The following is a 20,311-nucleotide window of genomic DNA, read 5'->3' as shown; positions in this document are numbered from 1 at the left end:
GCAAAGTAGCAGGATATAAAATCAATGCATAAAAATCAACAGCCTTTGTATACACAGGCAATGCCACAGCTGAGAAAGAACAGCTAAGATCAATCCCATTCACAATAGCTACAAAAACAATCAAATACCTTGGAATAAACTTAACCAAGGATGTTAAAGATCTCTACGATGAGAATTACAAAATCTTAAAGAAAGAAATAAAAGAGGATACCAAAAAATGGAAAAATCTTCCATGCTCATGGATTGGAAGAATCAATATCATCAAAATGTCCATTCTCCCAAAAGCAATTTATAGATTCAATGTGATACCAACCAAAATACCAAAGACCTTCTTCTCAGATCTAGAAAAAAATGATGCTGAAATTCATATGGAGGCACAAGAGACCTCCAATAGCTAAAGCAATCTTACACAACAAAAAACAAAGCCAGAGGCATCACAATACCAGATGTCAGGACATACTACAGAGCAGTTGTAATCAAAACAGCATGGTACTGGTACAGAAACAGATGGATAGACCAATGAAACAGAATAGAAACTCCAGAAATCAACCCAAACATCTACAGCCAACTTATATTTGATCAAGGATCTAAAACCAATCCCTGGAGCAAGGACAGTCTATTCCATAAATGGTGCTGAGAAAACTGGATTCCCACATGTAGAAACATGAAACAAGACCCCTACCTTACACCTTACACAAAAATCCACTCAACACGGATTAAAGATCTAAATCTATGACCCGACACCATCAAATTATTAGAGAGCATTGGAGAAACCCTGCAAGCTATAGGCAGAGGCAAAGACTTCTTGGTAAAGACCTCAGAGGCACAGGCAGTCAAAGCCAAAATTTACATTTGGGATTGCATCCAATTGAGAGGTTTCTGTACTGCAAAAGAAATAGTCAGGAAAGTGAAGATACAACCAACAGAATGGGAAAAAATATTTGCAAGCTATGCAACTGATAAAGGACTAATAACCAGAATCTACAAAGAGATCAAGAAACTCCACAATGACAAAACCAACAACCCACTTAAGAGATGGGCCAAGGATCTCAATAGACATTTTTCAAAAGAGGAAATCCAAATGGCCAACAAACACATGAAAAAGTGTTCAAGATCACTAGCAATCAGGGAAATGCAAATCAAAACCACAATGAGGTTTCACCTCACCCCGGTTAGAATGGCTCACATGCAGAAATCTACCAACAACAGATGCTGGCGAGGATGTGGGGAAAAAGGGACACTAACCCACTGTTGGTGGGAATGCAAACTGGTCAAACCACTATGGAAGTCAGTCTGGAGATTCCTCAGAAACCTGAAGATAACCCTACCGTTCGACCCAGCCATCCCACTCCTTGGAATTTACCCAAAGGAGTTTAAATTGGCAAACAAAAAAGCGGTCTGCAGCCTAATGTTTATTGCAGCTCAATTCACAATAGCTAAGACCGGGAATCAACCCAAATGCCCATCAACAGTAGAATGGATAAAAAAATTATGGGACATGTACTCTATAGAATACTATACAGCAGTAAAAAAACAAACAAACAAAAAAAACAATGAAATCCGCTCATTTGCTACAACATGGAGGAATTTGGAAAACATCATGCTGAGTGAAATAAGCCAGTCCAAAGGGAAAAAATTATATGTTCTTCCTGATCAGTGGCAACTAACCGAGCACCAAAAAGAAACCTATTGAAGTGAATTGGACACTATGAGAAACAGTGACTTGTTCAGCCCTTGTCCTGTTGATGTACAACTTAATACTTTATCCCTTTTAGTATTTTTTGTTCTACTTAATACTATTGGTTGAACTCTGTAATTAACACACAGTTATTCTTAGCTGTTTAAATTTAACTGAAAAGTGATCTCTGTTAAATATAAGAGTGGGAATAAGAGAGGGAGAAGATGTACTGTATTGGACAATTCAATCTGAATTGCCCAAAATGGTAGAGTTAGCAATGTGCCAGGGGATTCCAATTCAATCCCATCAAGGTGGCATGTACCAATGCCATCTCCCTGGTCACAGTGATCAATTTCAGTTCACAATTGATCACACTGATAGGTCTAAGAGTCAAATGGATCACATAAACAAGACTAGTGTCTGCTAATACTAACTGATAGATTTAAGAAGGAGAGAATGATCCAACATGGGAAGGGGGGTACACAGCAGGCTCATAGAATGGTGGATGTCCTAAACAGCACTCTGGCCTCAGAATCAGCCCTTAAGGCATTCAGATCTGGCTGAAGAGTCCATCAGAGTATTTTAGGCATGGAAAGCCAAGACACTCTGGCAAAAAATAAAAATAAAAATAAAAAAAGACCTAAATGAAAGATCTCTGCGTGTGAGATCCCAGTGGGAAGAACAGGCCATCAAGGAAGGAGGTACCTTTCTCTTAACTGAGGAGAGAACTTCCACTTTGACTATGACCTTATCTAAATACCATCGGAGTCTGAACTCAAAAGGCTTCCATAGCCTTGACAACTCATGGCAAGAGCCTAGGGAGATTACTGACACCATAAACAAGAGTGTCAAATTGTTAAATCAACAACAGGAGTCACTGTGCACTTACTCCTCATGTAGGATCTCTGTCCTTAATGTGTTGTACTATGTGATTTAATGGTATAACTAGTACTCAAACAGTATTTTTCACTTTGTGTTTCTGTGTGGTGCAAACTGATGAAATCTTTACTTAATATATACTAAATCGATCTTCTGTATATAAAGAGAATTGAAAATGAATCTTGATGTGAATGGAATGGGAGAGGGAGTGGGAGATTTGAGGGTTGTGGGTGGCAGGGATGTTATGGGGGGGGGGAGCCGCTGTAATCCATAAGCTGTACTTTGTAAATTTATATTTACTAAATAAAAGTTAAAAAAAAAGTTACCAAGGAGCCATTAAAAATTTTGTGAGTTTTCAGGAAAATCAACAGAATGTTTCCTAGAAATTTAAATGACCAGGTCTTTGAAACCCACAGACAGAGGCCAGTCCAAATGTCAAGACTCCCATCATTCAAATTGCCCTGCACATGAAAATCCTCACTGTGAGCCATTAGCTATTGTTTGCCACCCAATGCAGAAAATTTCTAAATTTACATTATCTAAACAAATAGCTCTGAATTACCTGAATGTTCCTTGAGAGCTAAGGAATGAATTCCAAGTCAGAGAGATTTCCTCTCCACAAGACAACGAAGAGTATTTCTCTTCCATATATTCTTTAAAAGGTATTTTTGAACCTAAATATTGAGAACTTGGTTTAAAATTCCAAGCAAACTAGGTAAATAAAACCTGCTAGCAATACTATTCTTAAACAAAACCACTGAGAGGTACCATAGGAAGCAAGCATTTTTAGAAATTTTCGTATCTGTTAGAAATTCATCCTGAAGAGTAATACTTTTTTTAAACACTGTAATCGATTATCATAGTCCAGTTCAGGTCTGAGGCATCAACTGCAGATGAGTAAGCAAATCAGGTGTCAGTTCTCTCAGTTCACTTCTCTCTCCTCTAGGCAGAGATCGAATGCAGGTAGGGTGCTGGTCGGTTTCCCTTGTGAGACCAGACTTCACCAGTTTTACACTGACTACCTACCAGGTGCTTCTGAGACTAAGAAGTAAGAAACAGGTAGTCCACAGTTACCCGTGAAAGATGTCCTCTTCGGGGAAATCTCAGGAAGATAAATCTGTGATACATAAGTAGTATTTATACAGCTCTTGGTCTCTAGAACAACACACAATAACAACGAATTGATCCAAGTGGTACAGAGGCCTACAGGGGAAAGGTTGTTTGGAGGGTGGGGGTGGGGGGCGGGCTTCGGAATCGGTGAGAAAGCAGCGCGGATTAGCGCTTTGGTCGCTTAAAGAGCCGTTGCGGTGCGCTCCAGTGCAAAAGCCAAGCTCTGAGAAGCTCAACGCTGTGCGCCTGGTTCCTGCAGGGGGCGCCGAAGCAGCGCGCCCGGGGACTCCTCCGGGCTCTCAGTCCTTCCTGCGCTGGGCTAGCAGGGTCCCCGCTGGGTCTGACAGTCATGGAACGCTTTCAGGTGCGATCAAGTGTAGGAAAGGAGAAAGACAATGCAAGAAGGGACTGGAACAGCCAGGCTCCTGCCTGTTCCAGACCATCCCACGCCTCCTCCGCTACACGGGAGACACACACACACACACACACACACACACGACTCCCACCTCCTGCGGTCTTCCCCAGTCGAGGAGGCCCTTTGTCCCCGGCAGCTGTTCCTGCGCGCTCCACACGGCCGGGCGCATCTCAGAGGAGCGGGTGCAGGCGAAAACTGGGGCGCCCTGGCCCAGGGTCTGGAACGCGCAGAGAAGGACTAGGGGACCAGCCCGTTCTGTTCTCCTGCTGCAGCAAGGGCACAGACAGCAGTTTCCTAAAGCAGAGAAACAAAACGCAAGCGCAAGCGGGGTGCCGTCGCCTGGGATCCCGCGCGGCGTCGCCAGGTGTTCCCCAGGATGGCGCGGAGGATTCCCGCTAGAGCAGCGTTAACGAACAACCAGCTCCCGGAGCACGGTGCAGGGGCTGGAGGTTAGAAGGGGGCAGCTCCCAGCAATACTGCCCTCCTCTTCCACCGTTTGTGCGAAGTTCGAGGGTCAACTCCTCTCTTCGCCTTTAGGGAGCAGTCGATATGGCTTTCTCAGCCACCGAGGTTCTCACACTCGGCTTCTCCTGGAAGGGCTGGCAAACCCAAGCTGAGGGCGCAACCACAGCTGGGGCTGGGGTAGGGCCCAGGCATCCGCATCCCCATTAAGTTTCCCCGGGACACCAAAGCTGTCTTTCCGGGACCACACTGGAGTGCCGCTAGTGTCCATTCTCCCTGCGCTGGTCCTGGCTCGGGGTCCTGTTCGGGACAGCGCGCACCCGGGTGTCAGGCCTCTGCCCTGCACACTATCACCTGGTGCAGGCTCTTGCGGAAGCTGTCGTCCAAGAAGGCATAGAGGAAGGGGTTGAGGCAGCTGTTGGCGTAGCTCAGGCTGGTGATAAAGTAGGAGATGGCGATGACGAGCGGCGTCTGTGGAACGTCAGTGGTGAGGACCACCACGGTGCTCAGGTGGTAGGGCGTCCAGCAGAGCAGGCAAACGGCCAAGATCGCCACTACCAGGAAGGTCACCCGCTTCTTGGCGCGGTCCAGAGCCTTGCCATGGTTATCCAGCCGCATGGCGTGCAACCGGCACAGGAGCGTGGTGTAGAGGGCGCAGATGGTGGACACCGGGATGGCGAAGCCCAGCACGAGCGTATAGAGACGGCTGGCCCGCCACCAGAATGCCTCGGGCTGCGGGAAGACCAGCACGCACTGGCGCCGGCCCTGCTCCTCGTCGAGGCGGGCGAAGACGGCGAAGGGCAGCACGACCAGCGTGACCAGCGCCCACACGGCCAGGCTCACGGCTCGCGCGGCGCCGTAGGTGCGGCCAGCCACCCGGCGCGACTCGGCGGTGGCCAGCACCACCAAGTAGCGGTCGGCGCTCATGACGGTGAGGAAGTAGAGGCTGGAAAAGGTGTTGTACTGGTCGATGGCCACGATGAGCTTGCACATGAGCTCGCCGAATGGCCACCGGCGCAGCAGGAAGTCTGCGATGTTGATGGGCAGCACCAGCGTGAAGAGCTCGTCGGCGATGGCCAGGTTGAGGATGAACAGGTTGGTGACCGTCTTCATGCGCGGCGTCCGCAGCAGCACGTACAGCACCGCTGAGTTGCCCACCAGCCCCACAGCGCAGATCACGGCGTAGACAACCGGCACCGCCACAGCCAGCGGCAGCGGCAAAGGCTCTGGGGTCGTCGCGTTTGCTGACTCGGGCTCCGTGAGCGACGCGTTCTGCATGTCGGCGAGGATGGAGGAACCCGCCTCCCGTGTCCCCTACGGCTCTCCGCGGGGCTGAGCGATCCAAAAAGCCCGCTTCCCCGCGGACCTGCTCCCGGGCACTCGCCGCTGTGCTCCTAGCCGGTCTCTGGCTTTCTAGGGGAGGGGTGTTCCCGGCTCCCCCACAGCCCACTGGTCGCCGCTGACTCCCGGGGCTGTAAAACGGTATTGAAAGCACGAGTTAGGCTCGTTGACCGGTAGCATCAGGGAGGGGCGTGGCCCCGGAGGTGGTGGGGGTGGCACTCCAAACCTCCCCCAAGTGAGCGCTATCTGCTACCTGTTGAAATCTCTCGTTCCAACCAATGGATCAAAGTGCTAGAGAGAGGAGTTCTTAGCCTTTATAGGAAAAATACAAATCCACCTCCCCTGTTCTAGGACACCCATGGAAGACCATGAGGATCAGCCCACGGAAATCGACAGAGGTATGCTTCCGTCCCTTTGGGTTCCATGCGCGCGATAACAGCAAGCCCAACAGTAATCTTTAGCTTACCTTGTCGTCCTGGAACGGAAAGGATCCTGCCGGCGGTGGAGGAGGCTGCCTCGCCACCACCTAGGGTCTGCCTCCTAGCTCCCGCCAGGAGACTGCGGCTGGGGCCTGAGCCTGTTCCTCCCGCGAGTCTAAAGTGCGAGGATGCGCAGCCGCTGACTGCACTCGCTGTGCCGACCCCCACCCCACCCCCTACTCACTCCGAGCCAGGGGGCCTTGGAACAACAGACAATAGCATTCCTCAAAAGTAAGGTATTCTCTTCCTTCCAGGAGTGTAACCATTTGAAATAATAATAATTAAAAAAAAACCTTCTATAAAGAATTGAATTTAAGGAAAACAAAGTTAAAGTGTTGCTAATCTATTTTGAAAGAGCAATGTAGTCGAGGGTCCTATTCCAGTTCTTAAACACTATACCTCAAATGCACTGTTGGGATTCGGAATTTCATGCAAACTATTTTTCTCTATAGAAGGGGAAAAAATGAAGCCAATTTTAGAATGCAAATCATCGCTTTCTAATACTCTGAGCTTCACATGGGTAGAAAATTTTTAGTGTACAACAACGGCCAACAATTTGAAATGCTTTTAAAAATATATGCAAAGAGAGAGGGTTAATAAAGACAAATAACTTCTGAAATTCTTTTAAGGGACCATGATTTAATGTATGTTTCATAAAATGTTGCACATTGTTCAGCTCTGTCTCCTGACTCATACATTCAATCCGGATTCTCCTGCTAATGAGGCCCCTTCAGCTGCAGGAGCTGTTGCCACCTAAGGCAGAAAGCAGGGGCAGACTTGCACTCCGAGGATGCTATGCCCCTGGGCCTAGGAGTCTTCTTCCAGAAGGGGGAGTCATCTAAGGCAGCTCACCAGATTTTTTTTAGGACTGAATGAAACAAAATAAATATTGGTTCTCTCCAATTCCTATATTTTCCCTCCTCCACCTTCCCTTTAGAAGAACCATCAAACTGAAAGACCGAATTCTGTGATCTCATAAGCCACCTTCCAGAAAAGCAGGCAAAGCACAAACAACAAGCATTTGCTCTCCTTTCTGATGCATTTTGGAGTACAGGTTCTGAGATATTCAGAAATGAACAAATAAATAAGCCTGTGGATGAAGCCTGCAGAGACAGAAATATAGTTGCCATCCTTTGCCCACTCCTCTTTTCATTTTTTCTATCACTATTTACATAGACCTGGCTCCTCTGCAGCATCAAGCTTTGTGTGAAGAAAAATGGTAGTACCTTCACCAGCTAGGTCACTAAGGAACACTATATGAGAAAAAACCATATGGTGTTAGGTGAAACAAGGAAGGTTATAAACCTATGATATATATACACACAAATAATTTACAGATACATAATCTATATAGAATTAACTCACCCATACACTGTGCATGTATAATTGTGTATATATGTACATATTTGTATTTGGTAGATAATTGATCATTTTCACACACTTGGAGATCTTCTAGCTTTCTCATTGTTGATTTCCAGCTTTAATTACACTGTGGATAGAGAACATTATATGATTTTGACTCATAGCCATGTGTTGAAACTACTGCCCAGGAGTTATTTTACTAATTATTTCTCATGTACTTGAAATTAATGTGGTCTGTATTTAAGTGCAACACTCTATGTCAGCTAATCAAGTTTATTATTATGTTGTTCAAATATTCTCTCTATTCATATTTTATCTAATTTTATAAGCTACTGAACAAGATGTGCTTAAAAAAACTCAATCCATGATTGTGGATTTAAATATGCTTTATTTCCAACCATTTTTACTATATAATTTGATGCTGCCTTATTGGATACACACACATTTAAAATTGCTGTGTTTTCCCAGGGAATGGATTCTTTTATCATTATAACTTGATTGCCTGTTATCATTGTAATCTTCTTACTCAGTTCCTAATCTTAGTGTATGTAGACTCTTTTGTTGGATATCATGACAGCTACACTAACTGTGTTCCCAATTGTATTATAATGGAATATAATTTTTAAAAGTCATTTTACTTTAAATTTTCTTAGGTTCATATAATTAAAATATTATAAAGTGTAGTCAGATTCACTCTGGCAATATTTGTCTTTGAATTAGAATATTTATTTATTGTTATATTAATGTAGTTACATATTAGGTTTGATAGGGTCTGAATGTTTGTGTTCCCATGAACTTCATAAATAGATACTCTGACTTACAATGGTTAGATTTAGATTTTTCAACTTTACGATGGTGCAAAAGCAATATGCCTGCAGTAGAAACTATACCTCAAAGGATTGACCTTTTCCTGGACTAGCAACATGCAGTACAATATCGTTTCATGATGTTAGGCATCAACAACCAGAATAAATTCAAATCAGCCCTGAGGTCCTGAGGAAAACAACTGGTACACCACGGTATACTGCTTTCCTTGTTTGCAGTGTTGTGTAGGTTCAACTCAACAATGGATTTATCAGGAGCTAATTGCATTGAAATCTAATTTCTACTCTGATGGCATATGACATTAGGGCCTTTGGGAAGTGATTAAGTAATGAGGGTGAATATTCTCGAATGGGATTAGTGACTTATAGCAGAGGGCCCATGAGGATGGCATTGTGGTGCAATGGATTAATCTCCCTTTTGGGACACCAGCAAGAGTTCCTCTTGGAGTCTCAGCTACTCTGCTTCTGATTCAGCTTCCCACTAATTGCCTGGGAAAGCAGCAGATGAAGACTTAAATACTTGTGACCCTGCTACCCACATGGGAGTTCTCTCTTTTTATCTGTATCTCTCTGTGTGTATCTCTTTAGTAAATAAATAAATAATTGAAAAATATTTTTGAAAGAAGATGGTTGTCTAGGAAGCAGGCCCTCACTAGACTCCAAATTTTCTTTTTTTTTTTAAGATTTTATTTATTTATTTGAGAGGTAAAGTTACAGATAGTGAGAGGGAGAGACAGAGAGAAAGGTTTTCCTTCCGTTGGTTCACTCCCCAAATGGCCACAACAGCCAGAGCTTCGCCAATTTGAAGCCAGGAGCCAGGTGCTTCTCCCTGGTCTCCCATGCGGGTACAGGGGCCCAAGCACTTGGGCCATCTTCCACTGCTATGGCAGGCCATAGCAGAGAGCTGGACTGGAAGAGGAGCAGCCGGGACTGGAACCGGTGCCCATAAGGGATGCCAGCGAAGTAGGCGGAGGATTAACCCAGTGCACCACGGTGCTGGCCCCTCCAAATTTTCTTAACTTGGGCTTCCAGCCTCCAGAATTCTGAATAATAATTTCCTGCTGCTTTATAAGCCATTCAGTTTATGGTATTTTACTATAGCATAACAACAACAACAAAAAAACTGAAATAGAAAACTGATACCCAGACATGATGTGTTCCTCTAACAATCACTTAAAAATGTGGCAGCCGGCGCCGCGGCTCAATAGGCTAATCCTCCACCTAGTGGCGCTGGCACACCGGGTTCTGGTCCCAGTCGAGGCGCCGGATTCTTTCCCAGTCGCCCCTCTTCCAGGCCAGCTCTCTGCTGTGGCCCGGGAAGGCAGTGGAGGATGGCCCAAGTGTTTGGGCCCTGCACCCCATGGGAGATCAGGAGAAGCACCTGGCTCCTGCCATCGGATCAGCGCAGTGCGCAGGCCGCAGCGCCCCGACCGTGGCGGCCATTAGAGGGTGAACCAATGGCAAAAGGAAGACCTTTCTCTCTGTCTCTCTCTCTCTCTCACTATCCACTCTGTCTGTCAAAAAAAAAAAAAAGACATTTAAAAAAAATGTGGAAGTGGCCTTGGAAGTAGAAGTTGGGTAAAGGCTGGAAGAATTCTTGAGGTCATGCTGGAAAAAAAAAACCTACAGTGTTATGAATGGGCCTTTAAAGGCAGTTCTGGTGAGGGCTCAGAAAGGAAAGATGGGAGATGTAGAGAAAGCCTTCAGCTTCTAAGTGATTACCTAAGTAACCACCAACAGAATGTTGTAGAAATATAAATAGTGAAGACCATTCTGGTGAGTTCTCAGAAATGAGGAACATGCTGTTGGAAGCTGGATTGAAGGCATTCCTTGTTATAAAGTGGCAGAGAACTTCATTGCATTGTGTTCATGTCCTAGTGTTTTGTAGTAGAACTTGTGAGTGATGAAATTAGATATTTTGAGGAAAATGTGAACAAAATGTTGACAGAGCAATTTGGTTCTCTTGATGGTTTGTAGCAACATTTGAGAAGAGAGAAATGCCTATGACTTAAACGTAGAATTGTTAATCAAAAAAGAAAACTGAAAGACTTGGAAAATTATCAACCTATCCACATTGAGAAAGAACAGAATGGATGTGACCCAAACAACCCCAGTGCCTGAAAACTGAATTAGTCAGCCACCTAAACACACCAGGACCTATTGTCCATGGCCATGCAAGAAGGCAATTCAAAAATCAGCAGGACTGTCCTCATTATCACAGGCCCAGAAAGAAAAGGTCCCAGCAAACAGGGATCTACCACAGAGGCTGCCTGTTATGACACTGTCTTACAGAGCTGTAGAGGAGTGGCTGTCCCCACTATTAGAGCCACTAGTGTATGTTTCCAGCCTCAGAGAGTCAGGACATAACCTAGGCACAGAATCACCATAGAGGTGGGGCTGTTGAAAGCAATGGGACCAGGTGTACAGCCCTAGTGGGTCCAGAATGTAGGAAACCCTTGCCTTGGCAGGTTCGGGGGGCACAACATGAAGCCAAAGAGGATTATTCTGAAAGCTTAAGGCTTAATGTTATTTTCCCCACTGTGATTTAGACTTGCCTGAAATATGTTGTGTCTTCCTTCTTTCCAATTTCTCCCTTTTAGGAGAAATCAGTTTGTCTTATACCTTCCCTACCATTGTAGTTTTTATTTTATTTTATTTGCATTGTATTTTGAAAGCACATACATGGTTGATTTCACAGATTCACAGCTGGAGAGCTATCTGCCTCCAAATGAAATTTACTTTCAGTCTCACCCATACTTGATTTAGATATTTATTTTTAAAGTTTTGATAGTAATTGTTCATATTTATGGGGGATATTGTGATATTTCAATATATATACATGCAATGTATGCTGATCAAGTCAGAATGATTAGCATTTCAACCTACTCTTCATTTCTTTATGTTTGGTGCCTTCAATCTACTCTTTTGCAGTTCTTCATAAAACGTGTACCTTTTTGTGAACTAGAGTCATGCCATTCTGGTAAGGATCTAGGACGCATTCCTTCTATCCAACTGTGTGTTAGTACTTCTTATCCAGCCTCTCTCTGCCTCACTCCTTCTATACTTCCCAGACTCTAGGGATCACTATTTTACATTAAGATAAACTTTTCTAACTTCCACATATGAGAGATGACATATAGTATGTGTCTTTCTGTGTCTGGCTTATTTCACTTAGCATAATGATCTCCATTTCCACCCATTTTACTGCAAATGGTTGGATTTCATTTTTTATTGTTGAATAATATTCCATTGTACATTTATGGCACACTTTCTGTATCAATTAATTCATCAAAAGATACCGATTGACTCCAAGTTTTGGCTACTGTGAATAACACTGCAGTAAGCATGGAAGTGCAAGTATCTCCTTCATATGGTGACTTTATTTCCTTCAGATATCCAGAGGTCGGATAGCTGGGCCATATGGTAGATATATTTTTGTATTTTTGAGGAATTTCCGTACTATTGTCCATAATGCTTATAATAATTTATATTCCTACCAGAAGTGTATAAGAGTTTCCATTTCTCTACATCCTCACCAGCATTTGTTATTTTTGTCATTTTGATAACAGCTGTTGTTACTGAGATAATGAGATACCTCATTATAGTTTTCATTCATATTTCCATGATGGCTAGTGACGTTGAGTATTTTTTCATATACGTACTGGCTACTTGTATTTTTGCTTTTGAGAAATGTTTATTCAGATCGTTTGCCCATTTTTAAACTAGATTATTTTCTTGTTATTGTTGTTGCTGAATTTTTTTAGCTCTTTGAATACTCTGGGTATTATTCCTTTGTCAGATGAATAGTTTGCAAGTATTCTCTCCCATTCTGGAGGTTGTCTATTCACTTTTAGTTGTTTCCTTTGCCTACCCAAGATAATGCCAAAAAAGGGAAAATTAACAATTTCAGTTTCTATTTGGAGCTATAAATAAGTTAGTGATTCTTATTATTCTGACAAAGATACTCTTCATTCCTATCATTATATGATTTTGCCTATGAATTACTGGAAGGATTTTACAGTCTGTACCTCTAATGAACTTTAATTAAATCCATCTTTTGTGTCTCACATATTTTACCTCACAAGCCATTTTGAGAATTTAATAAAAATATATGCAAAGAATTTAGAATAGTACCTCAATAATAGTAAGTAGAGACTTGGAAACACTAAGAAACTGTGTGAAGGAAATGATATAAATCAAAAACACTGTAAGAGAAATGAAGAATGCCTTTGACGGACATCAATAGACTAGATATCACCAAGAAGTGAAATAAGTAACTTCGAAGGCATGTTAATATAAATGTCCCAAATTTAAAGGCAAAGAGCAAAAGGAATTTTTGGAATGGGATATAATAATCAAGAACTTCAGGACAATGACAAAAGGCACAACCTATGATTAACAGGAATGTCAAGAAGAAAAGAAAGAGGGAAATGATATTTCAGTGTTTGTTTAATGGTTTAATGTTTGAAATTTTTCTAAAATTAATAACAGACAGCAAGCCAAAGACTCAGAAATTTCAGAGAACACTAAGTAGCATAAATATCCAAAAATTACTATGTAGGTGTAGAGTAAATATGTAGGTATATAGTAAATATATTTATGTGGGTATATAGTATTCAAACTACAGGAAAAAAAAAAAAGAGAAAACCTAGTAGGAAATCAAAAAAGCAAAAAAAAAAAAAAAATCTTGCCAATAGAGGAGCAGGATAAGAATTACATTCAACTGCTTTTTTTTTTTTTTTTTTTTGACAGGCAGAGTGGACAGTAAGAGAGAGAGAGAGACAGAGAGAAAGGTTTTCCTTTTGCCATTGGTTCACCCTCCAATGGCCGCCATGGCCGGCGTGCTGCAGCCGGCGCACTGTGCTGATCCTGATGTCAGGAGCCAGGTGCTTCTCCTGGTCTCCCATGGGGTGCAGGGCCCAAGCACTTGGGCCATCCTCCACTGCACTCCCGGGCCACAGCAGAGAGCTGGCTGGAAGAGGGGCAACTGGGACAGAATCCGGCGCCCCAACCGGGACTAGAACCCGGTGTGCCGGCGCCGCAAGGCAGAGGATTAGCCTAGTGAGCCTCAGCGCTGGCCTCAACTGCTTTTCAGAAGCCACATGAGCAGGGAGATGTAGTGTGTTTAAAGTGAAAAGCAAAGTCTAGGTTTCTGTATCTAGCACAACTATTTTCAAAAGGGAAGAACTAGACTCTTTCCAAAATTGAGACTGTTTCCAGTTGAGCTACCTTGCAAGAAAGGTTAAAAGAAGTTCTTCAATGAGAGGGAAAATGATATAGTTCAGTAACTTGGGTTAATATAAAAAACAGAAGAGCATTAGAAAAGGAATGCATTAAATTAAAATAAAATATTTCTTCTCATGTTCAGTTGATCTAACACAAAAGACTATTTGTTCAGCTCAATACTTGCAACTTTGTACTGGGTGAAATAGCTTATTGAATAAATAAAATTAACAACAAGTTCTCTAAAGGCTGAAAGAGAGGGGAGAGATTTGGAACACTCTATTATAAGGCAACTATACTGCTTACTAAAGGAATATAGTGTAACTTCAAAATGTTTTCAGATTGGTTGTAAATGTATATGCCAATTCTAGGGCAACCATTAAATATTTTTTCAACAATACTTGATATGCTAAAAGAGGATAGAAAATGGAATCATAAAATGCAAAATTAAAGCCAGACAAAGCAGGAAAAGACTGAAAATAAAAAAAAAAAATTCCCATAGAAAACAAAAGCAACAAGTAGAAGACATGGTAGACATTCACCCAACTATATCAAGTATCACTTAAATGTATATGATTAAAATATACCAATTAAAGGAATGAACTCTCAGAGCACATTAAATGTATATTGTTTATAGGAAACTCATTTAACCATAAAAATACAGATTATTAAATCTGTGTAAAGTGAAGTGGTAAAGGAATGAAAAAAGATACACCATGCTAGTGTTAATCAAACAAGCTGGGGGAGCTTCATTAATTTCAAACAAAACAGATTTCTTAACAAGGTAAAAGATCACAGATAGAGCAAGCATTATATAAATATGAATAAGTTGGCTCTCTAAGAAAATAACAATCCTGCATATGTATAAACCTAACAACAAAGTATAAAAATGTGTGATTTAAAATTGATAGAACAACAAAGAGAAATAGATGAATCCACTAATGCAGCTGGAGACTTCAAAAACCCTCTTTCAGTAATTGACAGAATCACCAGGCAAAAATCGGTAAGGCTGTAGCATGCTCAATGACCCAGATTTCATTGACTTTCACAGGATTCTTTATCCAAAGGAAGACTCTGTTTTCTTCTCAAACTCTCATGGAATATTCATCAAGATAGACCACATTTTGGGCCCTACAACATGTGTGAAAAATGTTTAAGGTATAAATAACGCAAAGGTATCTCATAGACCACAATAGAATTTACCTAGAGGTCAATATCAGAAAGTTTGCTGGAAAATCCCCAAACATTTGATAATGAAACAGCACACTTTAAAACAACACATGGATCAAAAAAGCCTCAAGAGAAATTTTACAGTATTTCAAACTAAATGAAAATACGAATTGTCAAGCTTGTAGAATACTGTAAAAGCAGTGTTGAGGTGGTTGGCGTTGTGGTATAACTGCAGCTGCAGCATGTGACCTGAGCAGCCCATATGTGTCCCAGGTCTAGTCCTGACCGCTCCACTTCTGATTCAGCCAGGGAAACCCTCAGGAGATGGACTAAGTACGTGGGCCATTGCCACACATGTGGGAGACCTGGATGGAGGTCCAGGCTTCTGACTTCAGCCTGCCCCAGTCCCATCATTGCACACATCTGTGGAGTAGACTAGTGGATGGAATATCTCTGTTTCTTTCTTTGTCTCTCCCTCTATCTCTGTAGCTCTGCCTTTCAATTAAATAAATAAATAAATCTTGAAATAAAAGTAGTATGTAGAGGTATATTTATAGCATTGAATGTATATGTGAGAAAAAAAAAAATCTAAAGTCAACAATGTAAGCTTCCACTTTAGGAAAGGAGGGGGAAAAGCATATTAAACCCACGGGTCAGCACTTTGGCGCAGTGGGTTAAGCCGTCCCCTGCAGTGCCAGCATCCCATATGAGCACCGGTTCAAGACCCGGCTGCTCCACTTCCAATCCAGCTCTCTGCTGTGGCCTGAGAAATCAGCGGAAGATGGCCCAGATCCTTGGGCCCCTGCCCCGGTGTGGAGAGACATGGAAGAAGCTCCTTGCTCCTGGCTCCTGGCTTCGGATCAGTGCAGCTCCAGCCGTTGCAGCCAGTTGGGGAATAAACCAGCGAATGGAAGACTCTCTCTCTCTCTCTCTCTCTCTCCCTGCCTGTCCTCTCTCTGTGTAACTATGACTTTCAAATAAATGCATTCATATTAAACCCAAAGACCCAAAGTAAGCAGAAAAAATAATAAAAATCAGAACCCAAATAAAATAAAATTAAATTGAAAACACAAAAGCCAAAGAAAGAAATGATAGCAATTCTCTACAATTTCTTCCAGAAAATAGAAGTAGGTAACACTTCATAACTCATTCTATGAGTCCAGCATTACCCTAATCCAAACCAGACGTTATAAGAAAGGAAAAACAGAAGACCAATACTTTCATAAATATAAATATACAAATCCTCAACAAAATACTCACAGTAGCAACACTGTATAGCAAGAATTATACACCATGAATAGATGGGATTTATTCCAGTTATGCAATCTTGGTTCAGTATTTGAAAATCAATTAAAGCAATCCATCAGATGAATAGGCCAAAGAAGAAAAATTACATGATCATAACAACAGATGCAGAAAAGACATTTCACAAACTCTGAAACCCATTTGTGATAATAATTCACAGCAGGAATAATTCCCAGTGGAAAACTTCAACAACTTAATTAGGAATGTTTATTTTTTAGAAATTCTAGGGGCTGGCATCGTGACGCAGTATTAGCACCAGCATCACATACTGTAATGCCAATTCAAGTCCTGCTACTCTGATTTCAATCCTGCTAATGCATCTGCGGAGGCAGCGAATGATGATCCAAACACCTGGGCTTCTGCCGCCTACGTGGGAGACCAGGATACAGTTCCTGGATCCAGCTTGCCTCTTGGCTTGGCTATTGTAGCCATTTGAGTATGAGTCAGAGGCTAGAGGACCACTTTCCTCCCTCTCCCTCTCCCTCTCTCCCTCTCTCCCTCTCTCCCTCTCTCCCTCTCTCCCTCTCTCCCTCTCTCTGTCTTTCAAAAAAATCCTTTAAAAATTACAGTAAACATCATGAGAAACTACATGCTTCACCCACAAGATAACTAAGAAGGCAAAAACATTCCCTCTACCACTCCTCTTATGCAGCATCTTATTGGAAATCCCAAGTAATGAAATAAGACAAGAAAATCAGAAGTATGTTGATTGGTAAGAAAAACTAAAACTACCTTGGTTCACATATGACATGATAATATAATTAAAGATTCCAAACAACACTGACAAAAAAGCAGTCATAGCTAGGTTGCAAAGTACAAGTTAATATTAAAAAGTTAATTTCTTTCATATATGCTGGCAATTGAAACAATTAGAATTTGAAAAAAAGTTAAAATGGCTTAATGATATATTAGCATCAAAAATAAATACTTAGGCATAAATCCACCAAAATATGCATAAAATCTATAAGAGGAAGACTACAAAACTTATAAAATAAATCAAGGAAGAGCTAAATAAATAAAAGAGAGTCCAGTTCCTGCATAGGAAGAGTAAATGTTGTTAATAAGTCAGTTCTTTCCAAGTTGACCTATAAAGTCAAGGCAATTTCAAATAAACCCCTGTTTGATTTGTGTGTGTGCTTGTGTGTGTATACATCAACAGATTGATTCTAAACTTTTAATAGAAAGGTAAAAGACCCAGAATAGTCAATACAAAACAGAGGAATAACAAAGTAGAGGACTAATACTTATACTGACTTCAAAACTTACTGTAAAGTTACAGCAATCAAGTTACCAAGATACTGGTAATGTGCACACAAACAGATCAATAGAACAGAATAAAGAGCCCAGAAAGAGACTCTCACAAATATAGTTGGCTAGTCTTTGATAAAAGAGCAAACACAATTCAACTGAGAAAGGGTATTCTTTTAGACAAGCGCTTTGCAACAGCAGGTATTCACATACCAAAAAAACAAACAAAAAACTAGATACAAACCTTGCATATTTCACAAAAATAGCTCCAAATGAGCCATATCCCTAAACTGCAAAATGAAGTACTATAAAATTTCTACAAAAAATGATGTAAGAGAAAATCTAGGTGATCTTGAGGTTAACAATGAATTTTTACATACACTACCAAAGAGACCATAAAAGGAAAAATTAGTAAATTTGACTTGATTAAAACTGAAAACATAGGCTTTGCAAAAGACACTCCTAATGTAATGAAAATATAATCCACAGAACAGAAGATATTTTCAAAACATGTCTGGTAAAGGACTTTTGTCCAAAATATACAAAGATATCCTAAAAATCAATAACAAATGCACATTTTAAAATCAACAAGAAACAGGCACCTCACCAAAGTGTCTGTGTGGGTGCAAACTGTTGAAATCTTTACTTAGTATAGAGATGATCTTCTGTATATAAAGATAATTATAATTAACCTTAATGAACAATGGGATGGGAGAGGGAGTAGGAGATGGGATGTTTGCAGTGGGGAGAAGGGTGGTTATGGGAGGAAGAACTGCTATAATCCAAAAGTTCTACTTTCAAAACTTATGTTTATTAAATAAAATTTTTCAGGGCTGGTGCCATGGCGCAATGGGTTAATCCTCTGCCTGTGGTGCCAGAATCCCATATGGGCACCGGTTCTAGTCCCAGCTGCCCCACTTCCAATCCAGCTCTTTACTGTGGCCTGGGAAAGTAGAAGATGGCCCAAGTCCTTGGGCCCCTGCACCTGTGTGGGAGACAGGCAGGAAGCACCTGGCTCCTGGCTTCGGATTGGTGTACCTCCAGCCATTGCGGCAATCTGGGGAGTGAAGGAAGACCTCTGTCTTTCTCTCTCTCTCTCTGTAACTCTACTTCTCAAATAAATAAACAAAATCTTCAAAAAAATAGAAGTTTTCTATAAAAAAAGAAGACATATAAATGGCAAATAAGTATGCTCAGCACTGTATGCATTATAAAGTTGCAAAAACAACAGCAGATTATAGATACATACCTAATAGAATGACTAAAATCCAAAATACTGACTGTACCAAATGTTGATGGGAGCTGGAGCAATAGGAACTCTAATTTTCTGCTAGCAATCATGTAAACTTAGGTATGGCCACTTTGGGAGAGAATTTGTCAATTTATTACAAAAATGGTTTTATGATAGTATCCAATAGTTTTACTTCTAAGTATTTAGTCAACAAGTTGAAGATTTATGTCCACATAAACACGTGCACATTAATGTTTATTGAAACCTTAAACATAATTGCCAAAAGTTGGTAGCAATCATGATGTTCTTCAACAATTGACTAGATAAATAAACTGTGAATTCCATACAATGGAAAACTTATTATTAAATGATAAAAAGAAATGAGTTATCAAGCCACAAAAAGACATGCAAGAAACCTAAATGTTATGCTTAGAGAAAAGCTAGTTGGAAAAGCTCCATGTTGTATGAATCCAACTGCAAAGACAGAGAAAACACCTGTGAATGCCAGGCTTTTGGGGAGTGGGGAGGTGGGGAGCAAGTCAAGATGAATAAGTGATACACAGGTGTTCTGGATAGAGGAACTATTCTGCTAGGTTCTGTATCTGTGAATATGTAATTTTGTATTTGTTAAGACTTGCAAACCTACAGCACAAAGAATGAATCCTAATATAAACTATGGACTTTAGCTCATAATAACATATCAGTATTTATTCATCAATTGTAACAAATGTACCAAACTCATGCAAGAGATTGATAGTAGAAGAAATTGTGTGTGGATATGGGAAGGTGTTGAAGGGGTATATATGAGATTATTTGTATTCTGTGCTCAATTATAGTCTATTAAAAAGAAAATAAAATGAGACCAGCACTGTGGCACAGCAGGTTAAAGCCCTGGCCTGCAGCACTAGCATTTCATTTGAGTGCCAGTTCGAGTTCTGACTGTTCCTCTTCTGATCCAGCTCCATTCTGATGCCTCTGAGAAGGTAGTGGAGGATGGCCCAAGTCCTTGGATCCCTGCACTCATGTCAGAGACCCAACAGAAGCTCCTGGCTCCTGGCTTCAGATCGGCTCAGCTCTGACCATCATGGCCATTTGGGAAGTGAACCAGCAGATATAAGACCTCTCTCTCTCTCTCTCTCTCTCCCCCTCTCTACCTCTCTCTCTCTACCTCTCTCTCTCTCTACCTCTCTCTCTCTCTACCTCTCTCTGTAACTTTGTCTTTCAAATAAATAAAATAAATCTTTAAGAAAAAGAAAAAATGAAATCTCCAAATGTGCACAATGACTTTATATTCAAATACATAAAAAGGCAGTCAGGGCCGGCGCCATAGCTCACTTGGCTAATCCTCCACCTGCGGCGCCAGCACCCCAGGTTCTAGTCCCTGTTGGGGAGCCGGGTACTAGTCCCTTCCAGTCCAGCTCTCTGCTGTAGCCCGGGAGGGCAGCAGAGGATGGCCCAAGTGCTTGGGTCCCTACACCCACATGGGAGACCGGGAGGAAGCACCTGGCTCCTGGCTTCAGATTGGTGCAGCGACAGCTGTAGCAGCCATTAGGGGAATGAACCAACGGAAAGGAAGACCTTTCT

At 41.7% G+C, this 20,311-nt stretch overlaps 1 protein-coding gene and 1 pseudogene across 1 annotated transcript; one reads left to right on the top strand and one right to left on the bottom strand.

Annotated features, from left to right (window-relative positions):
* Positions 1 to 1,335: 1,335 nt before the first annotated feature.
* NPBWR1 (neuropeptides B and W receptor 1) lies at positions 1,336 to 8,334 on the bottom strand. The gene has a single exon (XM_070075827.2). It carries the CDS (start codon positions 5,820 to 5,822, stop codon positions 4,872 to 4,874), a length of 951 nt encoding a protein of 316 aa, XP_069931928.1. The 5' UTR covers positions 5,823 to 8,334; the 3' UTR covers positions 1,336 to 4,871.
* Positions 6,309 to 20,311, top strand: part of LOC149126194 (zinc finger CCHC-type and RNA-binding motif-containing protein 1-like) — a 36,395-nt pseudogene continuing 22,392 nt past the window's right edge.

The sequence above is a fragment of the Oryctolagus cuniculus genome, chromosome 6, assembly GCF_051225735.1.
Source record: "Oryctolagus cuniculus isolate XC-2025 breed Fujian yellow rabbit chromosome 6, ASM5122573v1, whole genome shotgun sequence".
In the NCBI taxonomy this organism is placed as follows: domain Eukaryota; kingdom Metazoa; phylum Chordata; class Mammalia; order Lagomorpha; family Leporidae; genus Oryctolagus; species Oryctolagus cuniculus.
This window is presented reverse-complemented; position numbering and strand designations above follow the sequence as displayed.